This window comes from Callorhinchus milii, unplaced genomic scaffold, assembly GCF_018977255.1.
Source record: "Callorhinchus milii isolate IMCB2004 unplaced genomic scaffold, IMCB_Cmil_1.0 Scaffold1, whole genome shotgun sequence".
NCBI classification, from domain to species: domain Eukaryota; kingdom Metazoa; phylum Chordata; class Chondrichthyes; order Chimaeriformes; family Callorhinchidae; genus Callorhinchus; species Callorhinchus milii.
This window is the reverse complement of record NW_024704742.1, coordinates 116,970,540-116,984,048: the sequence shown is the minus strand read 5'-3', so window position 1 is coordinate 116,984,048 and position 13,509 is coordinate 116,970,540. Positions and strand designations below refer to the sequence as shown.

At 37.3% G+C, this 13,509-nt stretch overlaps 1 protein-coding gene across 1 annotated transcript in view; it reads left to right on the top strand.

Annotated features, from left to right (window-relative positions):
- The window catches only part of poc5 (POC5 centriolar protein homolog (Chlamydomonas)), a 39,824-nt gene that overhangs the window by 13,831 nt on the left and 12,484 nt on the right, over positions 1-13,509 (top strand). The window contains 6 exon segments of the mRNA XM_007905364.2: positions 1,262-1,366; positions 3,282-3,461; positions 5,017-5,179; positions 8,363-8,493; positions 10,261-10,386; positions 13,206-13,373. Coding sequence (XP_007903555.2) covers positions 1,262-1,366; positions 3,282-3,461; positions 5,017-5,179; positions 8,363-8,493; positions 10,261-10,386; positions 13,206-13,373 — 873 coding nt within the window.

Sequence of the window (13,509 nt, the reverse complement as noted above, 5' to 3'; positions counted from 1 at the left end):
CTATAGAAAGGACATTTTTAAGGTAGTGAATCTATTGCTGATCAAAGCACTACTATTTTTTGTTTCAATGAAAAAAAGTTGTGCATCTGGTATAATTTTTAAAGATTTTTAACAACACACAGGGATCGCCTTGCAGTTGTGTACACAGGATGGACCAAATCTCCCAGGAAACCATACTCAAGATTAGGGATAGATTAAGGTATTAATCAGCCCACCTCAGAACATTGTTTCAAACATAGCCCATACTTTTTTAAGGCTTTTCCTAGACATTGGGGATATGGGGTTTGTATAAAACCAATATATGAATTCTATTGACCAAATTATGATTTCACATGGGATGGATTTGGCCTTTTCAAAGTATGAGCTTTGATATAGGAACAAGAGTATCTCTGACTCTGATGTATCTACATTAAGATGTTGAAAATGATAAAATAGTTCCTGTGCAAACCCTTTCTTATAATCGGAGAACTATCTCAGCAATAGAAATATAGTGCTGTATATCTGCTTTCAAGAGTTAACCAAAAAGCTTGTCACTGAGATGATTGCGCTATTCAGATGATTATTGAAAGTAGTTATGAAAGGCTGATATCAAATATTCATTTTTGTATATTGATGTTTGGATAATTCTCATCAATATACCGGATAATCAGATCAAACCTGAAGACCTTCTCTTTGACTATGCCAGCTGTCACCTCCTCTCTCTACCTGACGTGGCGTCAAGCTTCACCACTGAGAAGTGTTTTAAAACACGGCCCTGCATGAAGGATTATATAGATATAACAAAAACTTGCATTTATATAGCTCTGTCCACACCGGTAGCATCTCGGTGTGCTTAACTGGTGCGTTTGATGCCAAGTCAGGGAAAGGGGAGGTGACCATAGACACGGTGAAAGAGGATGATTTTTAGATGTGATTGGAAAATGGGTAAGGCAGAGGAATTGAGGTGATTTGTTTACAGCATTGGCTAATTTTTCAATCAGGTTATCTTTACAAAGGTTATCTTTACAAAATCTTTTAAAGGTAGTTTTTTAATGCTTGCTATAAGTCATTGTTTAATATACCAACACTATAAAATTATTACAATTATAACATATAATTCAATATTCAGAACCCACCTGCATGTTGAACATGCACTTTGAACATGAACGTGCAAACAAAAATCATTGTAAACTAGGCAAAATGTTATTCCAGCTGAAAATATGTTAATCTGCAGAAGTGGAGTCAATTAACAAACTGGTATATTCTTTATATGTTCACACAGGTGATCTCTAACTTGATCCAAGGAATTAATAGTTTGAAGGAAAAGATGGAATTGATGCGTAGATTTACACATTGGAGACTTCAGCTTTCAGAAACAAAAGTAGAAGTATGTGTTGGGAAAGAATTGAGAAATTGATGTGGCTTCATTATAACTGCGGGTGAACTGTTTGTTGCTGATTCTTTCTTGTTGTGTAGTCTATTGACAAATTCTGTCTCCTTTGGTGTACATAACAGTAAAACAAAATCCCAGCTAATTTATTTGATTTGAAAAATATCAGCAACTGATATTCATCGCTGCTACTAATCAGCTCGTTAAATTAGCATTGCCTGCAAATAGTAACAAGTGTGATTTTGTGCTTACCAATAAAAATAGATGTGGAAATACTATCAGCTTCTGGCCCACCAATGTTATTGATGTCTGTTTAGTGACAGTAATTGGGTCTGATTTTAGCTATTGTTTATTTTCAAGGCTTCTCTTCAACCGATCTTAAGGGTTCAAGCCCCTGAGAACTTAGAACTTGTGTAGTCTAGGCTGACACTCCAATGCAGTGCCAGGGATGTGCTTCTTTGCTAGAGGTGCCTATTTAATTCAAACAGACTAAACACAAATAAATACTATGTATTTCCACTTTTTTTTAGAAATTACCAATCATTCTGTCTGAAATGCTGATTAATTTGACATTGATGTCTTGAACGCTCAAATTTCATCCACATTAAAGTGTTTGTTATGTAAGACCAATAAAGCCACAGTAAAAAAAAACTAAAATTCAGTACAAAAATAATTGCAATCATTATCCTTATTCAACTTCAAATCATATTTTTAGACATCACCTTTTCAAGTTATTAAATTGTTATTTTAAAATGCTATCCATAGGTTCAGCTTGTCAAGTCTTGGATTGGTTGTAATTTGTGTTCAGAATCTGTTGCAGTTTTCATCCTAATTATTATTAAAATAACCTTTGCATTTATAAATACAGTAAAATCCCCCCACCGGATGGACTGCGGTAATTCAGACCAAGCTGAACAGGGAACAAAATAGAAAAATTAAACAAATCCATGGGACAGTGCGCATGTAGCCTTTAGTGGCCAGTGATATTGACTTTGACTCAGTTTGAATCCCACTAACAGAAGATAGCTTATTCAAACAATTATAATGCCAGTTCCAGCATTTTTCAGCACTGAAAAAAGCCTGTAAATGCTGGTACCGGCATTGTAATTACACTCGGCTGGAAATTCCAGCTTGCCAGACCCCCATTAGTTTGGCCAGCCAGTGTTTGTAAGTAGCTATTCTCACGCACGGATGATGTCTTTACAGCAGAGAAAATGAAAGCTTAAGGATGGAAGAAGAAAAATTCTTGCATTACTTGCAGCTTTTTCTAGTAAACCAATGTTGGAAAGTCATTCTTTCTGGCTGATATAACTTTCCCACTATTAATTTTTAATACAGTTGAAGCTAGTTAATTAGGAAATCTGTTTTGAAATTAATCCCATTAATCAGATTATCTGCAATGAAATGAAAATCAATTGGGGCCTGACGAAATGCTGCACGTAAAAGGAATGGCATTATCTGCATTTGGTCTCCCAATTTGATGTTGAATTATGTGACATTAACTGCTCTAACCAAGTTAGAGGAAAGAGTAAAAAATAGGAGAAACAAAGGAATTAAAAGTGGAAATGGTATAAGAAGATTTTAAAAATGTTGCATAAGGTGGGAAGTCAAAAGGTTAAAGCTAAAGTGCACAATTTGCATTCTAATGTATTCCGAGAACACTATAAAATTTGTGAAGAGGTAATTTTACACCACAAATGTGTTTTTATATCCTGCTTGTCACAACTAACCTGAAGAAAAGTATATTAAGCTTGACAAAAGGAACATTAAATATGTTCTATTATTATGATTTTATTTTAGAGAATCGAAGAGAAGTAGTTGGATGATTCGATGTCTAGTCTTATTTAACCTATGCTTTTTAATCTTGCTATTCTTGGTACATTAATAAGTAATAACACATTTTCCCTTCAAGTGTTATGGAAATGCATTGGCAGACAAACACTACAAAATGTGTCTGATGAGAAAAGTGTGTACAGCCTGGAAATTCGAAACCCTCGCGCAATGGAAAGAGAGGGCAGAAAAGGCATGCCAGGCTAGGGCTGAGGAGGTCTGCGTCCAACTGTCAACAGACTATGAAGCAAAATTTAAAAAGGTGGGTTCAAGTAAAACTGCTTCTGTAGAAACAACTAAACATAAACTTCTGGAAAAATAAGCAAATAGACATGCAAAGTTTTTTTTAAATTGGTATCTTCTATTCAATGCTTTCAACATTCTCTCTTATTATAATAATAATAATAATCCTTGCATTTGATATAACACCTTATCACGTCTTTGAGATGTCTCAAAGCGCTTCACAGCATATACTGTAAAGTGAACTGACTACATTTTGTGGGTGAAACAAAAGCCCACCTTGAGCCAATGTTCCAGCCAGTGGAACCAACGTTCAACACATTAACCCATCAGCAATTTCAAGCATCAGAAATGGCTGGAACACATTCTGTGACTCAATGTTATCAAACACTTATTATTGTTTTAATAATCTTTGCACTTTATATAATGTCTCATCACATGGTTAAGCCATCTCAAAGCACTTCACCAGATTTACTGTAAAGTATAGTAACTGTATTTGTAGGCAAATGCATCAGTCCATTTTCACACAGCAATGTCCCCACAAGCCATGAAACGAATGACCAATTGTATCTGGAAGATTGTTGGTTAGGTCACTGGGAGATATTCCCTTCATATGAATAGTGCCATTTTTTAAATAAAGAAATCAAACCAAATAGGTGACAGTGAATAATCATACTTCCCTTATTAATTTTTACAATGATCTTGGAGCTGGTGCACACAATCTAGATAGTCAACTCTTAATCTGCTAAAGGGAAATCTGCCATACTCTTTAAAAGAGTAATGGGTCACTAATTTATTGCATTTCAACTGTGTGAGTTATTCCCCATGTCTTAAACATTATTTGACTTGTATGTTCTACTATGCTCCTTAACTTAAAGTGCAAGATCCTGGAATATTGTAAGTGAACATATTAAATTTAATTTACCAATCTGCAGTTGTATTCTCATGCTATAATACTAATGTTGATATTTGTATCCTTCCCATGGCTATATGGCTCCATGTCAAATGGCTGGAAGAAGGGAAACTACTCATGGCAGATTTTAGAAGCTGTCTGATATCCCTAGCAGCCAAGATTCTCCAAGAAAATATATGGATTTTAATTTAGGTTTATCTGACACATAAATTAAAGGGATGTAGCTGTAATAATAGTAATCCTTGCATTTGGGGATTCCCAAAGCATATTTCACTGGATATAATATAACGAACGTGTAGGAAATACAGAGCTGGCACGGAAAATGACATAAAACCAGTGAGCGATAATTTTATCTTGAATTTATACTATTCATAATGTATACAAACATAAAATACAAGTGAATCTATAAAATATATATAAACTGCAAGTGCACCACACAATCATTTTGTATGTTAAATGTTTCAGAAAATCTAAATCTAATTAAAGAGTAGAAATTTACTGAAAAACTAGAATTAAGAATTAGCATAATAAAATGTAATTGACATTCAGTTACACCTTCAATTGCACCACAAATATACTTATACAATGTGAATACAGTCATTCTGCAGTTGAAAATCATAATCCTGCTATTTTGTTCTCTATTCGTTTTATTATATCATTTCAGTTGAATGAGGAGCTGGAAAAATCAAAAGCAGAGATAGACCGTCTGTTGGGTGACAAGGATAAGTATGCTGATTCTATGAAAAAAGCGTTCATGCGAGGTGTATGCGCTCTGAACCTGGAGGCGATGAATATGTTTCAGAATGGAGACCGAAGAGTGGAGAACGGTCAGTACTCGTAGGAAAACGTGTTGATGAAAATTGCAGAAAATATTCTTTGCAACGAGACTAACCTGACATCTGATGAACCAAAATATTGGTATTTTGGATTTCAAATAAACCGAAACCTGCTTACGCCATTTTTATATAATCATTTTATCCTAAAATATCAAGATATTCGTGGTTCCTTTTTTTTGCTATTTACCATTTGTATAGTTCTCATAGCAAATGGTAATTGTATCTAGAAGGATCAGAGGCTCTATAATTAACTGTAGTTTCTAAAGAAACTCTGTTACATATGTCTAATACAAAATAAACAACCAATACCAATCTTAGAAACCTTAAATGGAAAAAGTAAATGAATGATTTGTAACTATGATAATATAGTATTGGAGAAGTGGTCTATAGAACTTTATCCCTAAAATAATTGAGACATTAGAACAAATTGGGAGAGTGGAAATAGATCAGGGATATGAAAGCATTTGTCTTTTGTATAATAATAATCCTTGCATTTATCATGTTGTTGAGAGGTCACAAAGTTCTTCACAGAATTTACAGTAAAGTGAATTGACTATATATTTTATGGACGAAATGGAAAAAATAAAAAAATCTGTACAGGAAAGTTAGCTGGAGACTGTCCCCCGATCTGTTGTCAAGATAGAAGCTTTTTCTGGAGTGTGTTTGCTGCTGAGATTTCATAACTCAATTCCTCAAGCTGCAAAGAGAACTAAAGTTGGCCTTCAGCACAATTCACAGATGATTTTAACCTTCAGGTTGGACTTCCGGTCCAGCACCGTTTCATCCCGATTCCAGATTTCAAAAAAAGAAACCAAAAACGTCTTTGACTGTTTTAATCTTTTAGACTTAAGACTCCTGATATGTGCATTATTTCAACATATGAAACTTTTGCTCAGAATATACCAAAGCTTTCTGGTGCCTGAAGACATTATGTTGCTCCTCAGTACCATTTATGATTTCCAGTCAAGTTTATGTGCCAGGTTTGTTCAAAACTGCTCTAGGGCTTGCAAAATCTACCTAAGCATTGAAAAAAAATCCTGGCTTCAAGATTATCTAAATTCTTGTTAGCTTAATAGCAGACCTTGGCAATCAGTTTAAGACTTGCTTGTGCTCCAGTTCCGAGAGAGAACAACTAGTTGTTTTTAATTGTTTTGAACATTAAAAAGTAGCATTTTTTCTTCTTTCTCCCCTCACCCCACTGAATAGGTAGGTGCAGGAGTTGAACTTCATTCTTCCCGAGCTCTTATGGAGCCTCCCATTAGGAACCAACATTAGCAGTCTACTTTTGAGAGCATAGAAGAGTCTCCCAGAATAAGTTGCAGTGTTATTCCAGGCAGATGAATGCATTGAGTGGGATAGGAGACTGACATCACTTAAGGCACTTGGTGCTATGACTGGTGCCCTCAGGGCTCCACAGATTTTTCCTTCTCCAAATACTAAGCAGAGGAAGATTTGCTCTTTTAAAAAGTGTTGAGAATCAACTGGCCCAGAGCAGTGTAATATTCCATTTTCTGCTCATAACTCAAGGGCACTGGACCTAGTACACTCAGCCACCAGCACTTTTTGCATGAACCACGGTTGACAGACAAAGATACGTATGTGGGGGACTGTGCTGTTTTAGGCATCAGTAAATTTCCAAACACTCGCAGCAGAACAACCAAGTTTTTCCTCCCCATTTTCAAAGGATATCTAGTCAACTAAACATCTCTGGAACAAAAGAGTATGCTGTTCCTGCTTCTTTGGTTTTCTCCACCTGATTAGTCGATGTTGCAGTTTGTCCCATTTACCAGCGCTGAAAGTGATACAGTAGAATCTACAGATAATAGGGATGATGGCAGTCATTGTAATTATACACTTTGCAAAGTACTCGTTACAGACCAAGCTACATCCAGTGCCTTTCAGATATGTGAACTGACTTCATTTCAGGCTGCATCTGGCTAGTTCTCATCTGTTTTGAGATTCAAATGCTGAGGTGGTGTATTCTAGATATGGATTAAAGGGACAAACTTTCAATGTGGACATTTCAAAAGTTTTCTAGTTTATATTCCACATGTAGGGAAATTCAGATCTTGGATCTTAAGGCCACTTTTCAGAAATTGTGTTCTAGTGTTACACTCGTGTTTAATGACCCAAGAGCTGTACCTCTGCACAGTTTGTCAAAGTGCTCATAACAATTACAGTAATATTCAAAGTCCATAAGGTAAATATAATTTCAGATAGAACCAGAGGAGAAAAACCTGAGGCTTTACATCACAATAAGTTATAAACTGCTGCGAAAGATCACCAGATATAAAATGTGTATTTAAAGGGATGGGGTAGTGCCTACATACTTTCCCATAAAATGAAGAAATATTCATCGTAAAAAATTCCAGTTGTGCCCAGAAATCTTGTTGCACCATTTTGTCATGCTTGAGAAGATGGTTTTATTTCAATTTCTGATATAATAATATTTCGAAGAATATTCACTAAAAATGTAATCTGAAGATATCAACTGTAATGTCCTTATGAATAAACTTGTTAAAATGTGGTTCCATTTGAAATTGCATTTTACTTTGTGGGCTTTGCCAAGTGTACTGTAATTTTTGTGAGCACCTTGGTAATGATTCGTGCAATAAATATCTAGTTTGTCTACAAATTACTAGTGTATTTGTCGCTACACTTTTACTATATCCCGTGACATGTTTTGAAACCTCCTCCAGAGGTCATATCATGCAAGGAGCGTCATTTTAACCAGTCATCGTAATTATACACTTTGCAAAGTACTCGTTACAGACCAAGCTACATCCAGTGCCTTTCAGATATGTGAACTGACTTCATTTCAGGCTGCATCTGGCTTGTTCTCATCTGTTTTGAGATTCAAATGTTGAGGTGGTGTATTCTATGGATTAAAGGGACAAACTTTATTGCTTGAATTCATTCATTGCTTGAATTGTTAGGATTTAAATTTTTCGTGATTTGTTTTCTTTAAAATGCTTCCTAAGTGCTTAAACGAAGGCAATAGTGTACAATTCATAAACAAAACTCCCAATAAATGACTTCCCAGCATTATACAAGATTTTCATTGAGAGTGAGTTTTAAAACAAGCCTCTTATATAAATCCTACACATTTTGGAAAAATAAAGTTGAACAAAGGTTTCACCCATGCGTATCTAATATGTTTTTATTAAAATGCAGAAAACAGAACACAGCCTGTAACTCGAAAAGATGATCTAGACCCCAGTGCTTTGACTGCCTTTTTAGCATCCAAGCAACCTGCAACTTCAGTTTATCCTGTTCCTGGAAATGTAGATGCATGTGACCAAATGGTATGTGCCACGTTTAACTTCATAATCCATTACAGTTTATTTTTATATATATTGTCATTCGCATTTGGGGGCATTTCAAAAGGCTGCAACTAAGCGGAGGGGTGAAATGGGGAAAGATGAGGGTGTGGTTAAAGAGGTGGACTTTAAAAGTGGGGGGGGCCAGACAGACGGATTCAGGAATTCCAGAAAGCAAGGGCGGAATAGCTGAAAACCTTCAGTTACATTATTGAGCACAATAATGGTGCAAATCATTGGACCACCAAATTGCAATATCAGATCCTATGGTGAAGCCAAAAATGTCAATAGCTGAAGAAAAATTAATGAAGCAGTAAAAAACGAGAGGAGATAATGATTTGTTAGGTTGTTTGAAAACCTTTTTTCAAGAATTCATTCTAAAAAAAAATGTTATTCCATCCATTTATAAGGTAAATTGTAAGGGAAAATGGGGTAATTTCATGTTACATGGGTACATGAGCAAATTTCCAGGGAAAAGGAAAGGTTGACTGGAATGGATGATCATAATGTCTTATGAAACTAGTAAACCATACAGTTGTTTTATTGACATGGTACTCTAGCTTGTTCCCCAAATATAATAAAACTGATAACTTACTGTGACTGATGTTGAATAATTTAATTGTTGGCAGCAATGACGTCATATTGATTCTTGTTACTTCCAGTACTTTCAACTTCAACTTTTAACTTGTTACTTTCAACTTCACGTTGAAAAATGTTAATTATGTATTCACGTTTAAATCTGCACTTTGAAATATACTGCCTCATATTCAATGTGTAGTTGCATCATTCTGCCACCAAAGGTCGCACTTGCAACANTTTTTTTCAATGAAGTGCTTTGAAGACCTGTTGAAAGGGCTGGAATTCCCAACTTGTAAATCTTCACCTCACTGATTTTCTTCTGGAAAATGATCTCTTCCTGACCCCTACATCCAATTTTCCATTGAAAGTAAAACACGATCTGAAAATTACTGATATTTTTCCAGATTGTGATTTTTTTAAATAAAAATTCCTAGGAATTTTCAAACTACTTAGTACACAGCAGTCGTATTTACATTCAGGTAGAAAAAAATTGACTTAAGGATCCTTGAAATGAAGGTGTATGCCCAGGTTTCCTTCACAAAGTACTGTAATCAATAGGATCGTCTTGTGACGGCCTATTGATGTCAAATAATTCCATTGTTATTGCTGTTTGACATCACACTGATAAAAACTGTAGGTCCCACTGCTGATAAATTGTTATACATTAAATTGAGGTTTTACTGCATTGAATAGGGTTTTCAAGCGATTTATTTAATCTTATCTTTTAAACATTAAAGGATAACTATTTAATGAGCATCTTGACCTTTGGAACCTTCTTAACAGTAGTGCAGAATAAGCTATATGTAACTAATACTTACTTCTAACAATAATCATTGTATGGTAAATCCTAACATCAACCTCAGGCTGTAACTGTTTTATATATAAAATTGAGTTCAGTCTCAGTAAAGTGCTTATACTTATTTCCCTTCACACAAAGTCAAGTGTTGAACAATATATTATGACAAAGCAGCAAAATATTGGTATCTTTGTTCTCAGTGCCTACATTGATAATATACAGAAATTACATTTATGTTGTAAAGTTTGTGAGGTTATTCTAGTAGCTGAACGCTAAATTGCATTCACCAATGTCGGTGCTTTTAAAATGAAAGTGCTACTTGCATTTGCTTCTGAAACAAGTTTTGTCAAGTTCACATGTCTTGCATTAATTTCCAGGTTACTTTGCATTTTGGTGGTGCAAATGCTCCCCCATCCAGGGCAACAGCAGCAGGTACACCATTGACCACCATTACAGTGACATCTCCATCTCCAGCAATGGGTTTTTGTCCCACCCAGAAATTGGTAATTCAAAACCATCTATGTGTACTTTTGAATGTTACATTTTCTAAATGATGATACATTTTCTGAAAAATTATAATCTGTTACCATATGTCTTTAAATTGGTTCAGTATTTTAGTACCCTATTTGGTATTTGAAACATTTGACACTCAAATTAAGAAGCAGTTTGATCTTGAGAAACAAGTTAGGTTGGATGGTGGGGAAGAGTAAGGTCAAATTCTACATATCTCTTATGTGGTTCCCTATGTTTAAATGTGAATTCCACACCAAACCTGTCTCCCTCTTCTTGCTCATCACCACCATAACCCACATGAAACCCACTGCCTGTTCCCTCGACCCCATCCCTACCCCTCTCCTTGCCTCCCAGCTCCACCTCCTTGCCCCTCTACCCACAGACATCATAAAAGTCTCCCTGTCCACTGGTACTGTTACTACACCATTAAAAACTGCCATCATTACTCCTATCCTTTAAAAAAAAACCTCGCTGGACCCATCTCTACTCCAAAACTACTGCACCATCTCCAACCTCCCTTTCCTCTCCAAGATCCTGGATGAGAGCTAATTTTTTTCAGTTGAACATTAACAAAACCAAGGCTCTACTGATTGGCTCTCGTCAGCGCCTCCTCACTTCAGGCACTGATAGCATCACCATCCATGGATGCACACGCCACCTTGCTAAGCCAGTCCGAAACCTTGGCATTTTGTTTGACCCTCAACTAACCTTTCTACCCCACATCTGCACCATGACCCGTTCGGCCTTCCCCACCTCCACAACATCGCCCGACTCCGCTACTGTCTCATACCGCAGGCCACCGAAACCCTCATACATGCTTTCATTACATCGAATGATTATGCAAACTCATTGCTTGTCGGCCTCCCCAACTCCTCCCTCCACAGGCTGCAAATCATCCAGAATTCTGCAGCCCATGTCCTCTCCCGCACCAGGCTCCATGACCCTATCACCCCACCTTCGCCCGACTCCACTGGTTTCCCATCACATAGAGGATGCAGTTCAAGATCCTGATCCTCCATGGTCTTGTTCCCCACTACCCCTGCGACCTCCTAACCCCCTACCATCCTGCTCACTCCCTCCACTCAGCGGGTTCCGGCCTGCTTAATGTCCCCCGCCTCACTTGCCCCACTATTGTGGAGTCCTGTAGCTCAGTGGTTAGAGCACTCGCTTTGCAAGCAAGAAACCTGAGTTCAATTCCAGGCAGGTCAGGGCGAAACCTTGGGCAAGTTTCCTTACTCCACACGCCTAATAATAATCCCTCCCAAACCAAAAACAATAATAAAAATTGGTCTTTTTCAATCTACGGCTGTCTGTGGGACATTGCTGTGCGCAATTGGCTGCCGTGTTCGCCCACAAATATATAGTCAATTCACTTTACAGTGTGTTCTGTGAAGCGCTTTGGGACGTCCTCCCGACGTGAAAAGCGCTATATCAAATGCAAGGATTATTATTATTATTGCTGGGCAGGCCTTCTGCCATTCTGCCCCCACCCTATAGAACTCGATCCCGCAGTCCCTCTACCTCGCCCCCTCTTGCCTCCTTCAAGACCCATCTCAAGACCCTCCTCTTCGACCATGCTTTCGATCTCCATGCTTCCCCTCCCACCCCCGCCCTGCACTCTCCCCGACCCCAGCTCGGGTCCGAAACCCTGTCTGTCCAGTGCCTTAGGACGTCTTCCCGATGTGAAAAGCGCTATACAAATATAATTTTGTTGTTGTTATTGTTGAATATAGGCCACTTGGATCAGGTGCTAACAGGCTGTAAGTGATCATTGAAGTATTTTATTTCCCCCCAACAAAGGCTCTCCACACCAAAGCAGATAATTAAATTGAAAAAAAACTCACAAAAGTGCGTACTCCTTCTCCATCTCTTCCACTTTTTTTTATAATTTTATTTTTCAAAATGAAGGGAATGTTTTCGGGGGATTGCTAATTGAGCCAATTGTGTCATTCTAGTTGAACGTATCCTGCAAACGAGTGTGAAAACCTTTTTTTTAAACAAACTACACGTAACTCCCACTGGCATGTAGTTGAGAGTGATGTGTAGTTTTTTTAAAAAAGGATGAAGATTCTGTCAAAGGGCAAACTAATAAAGTAAAACCCTATTCAAAGTGGTAGCTTTTGGTAGCTGGGCAGAGGAGTTGCTATAGTTTTGAATGTTTTTTTTATCTCTGGAAGACATTGCTTTAAATCTCAGATGAGATGCAAGTCTCTTCTCCCTTTTTGGCTGTAAGTGGTTTTGGATAATCTAAATTCTGTTTCCACAGCAGAAACCTATCCATATTGTGTTAGCAGCCTTGCTTGGATACACCACAAAAACAGCTGGAGAGGTGGAGAACACGAGAATTAAATAGTGCAGGGGAGAAAAGAAATCTCACATTGGTGCATTAGGGTTTATTTTTTAATAACATCATTTCGAACAGAACTGAGGGAGTTCTACCTTGCAGCTACGCCAATCTGATACAATAGACTCATTGCCCATTTGACCTGACTAGACGAGAAGTGGACTTGAGTTGGTTCTTTGAATAAGCTGTAGTGTAACTGCAGCAGCTACAATACCCATCTTCTGTAGTGGGCACAATACCCACAGGAGCATACAGGGAACTTTCTATCTTTGTGGACGTGCATTTTGTAAGTATCTCCGGTTCACAACCCTTATATAAACGGTGTCAAATAGTGTGGTGGTATTCTCAGGAAAGCAAAGCTATAACTTTATTATAACCCAAATTAATTTTGTCTTCTACTTGCATGTTTGTATTCTGAATAGATTTGATGAGCAAGTTTACTTTATTTCTCTTCATTATTTTTAGCCTCCCGGTAAGGTTCTGAGTTCAGCACAACAAAAGGCAGGGAAAACTATAATGGCACGCATCACTGGGCGATCGGACCTGGCATTGAAAGGAGTTAAATGTGGAAATCAGGGAGTTGCACCACCAATGACTTCAGTTTGTGTGGAAAGACACCATCCAATTTCACAGGTAAGAGGGAATGTTGGGTGAAGATGTAGAGCTGTTCATCTGGTTAAAATACTGTGAAACTCCTGCAGTTATTTCAACTATCTCTTCAGTTTTAGATGCTCACTTTAATAGATACAGTCAGAGTGGTGCCATGGCC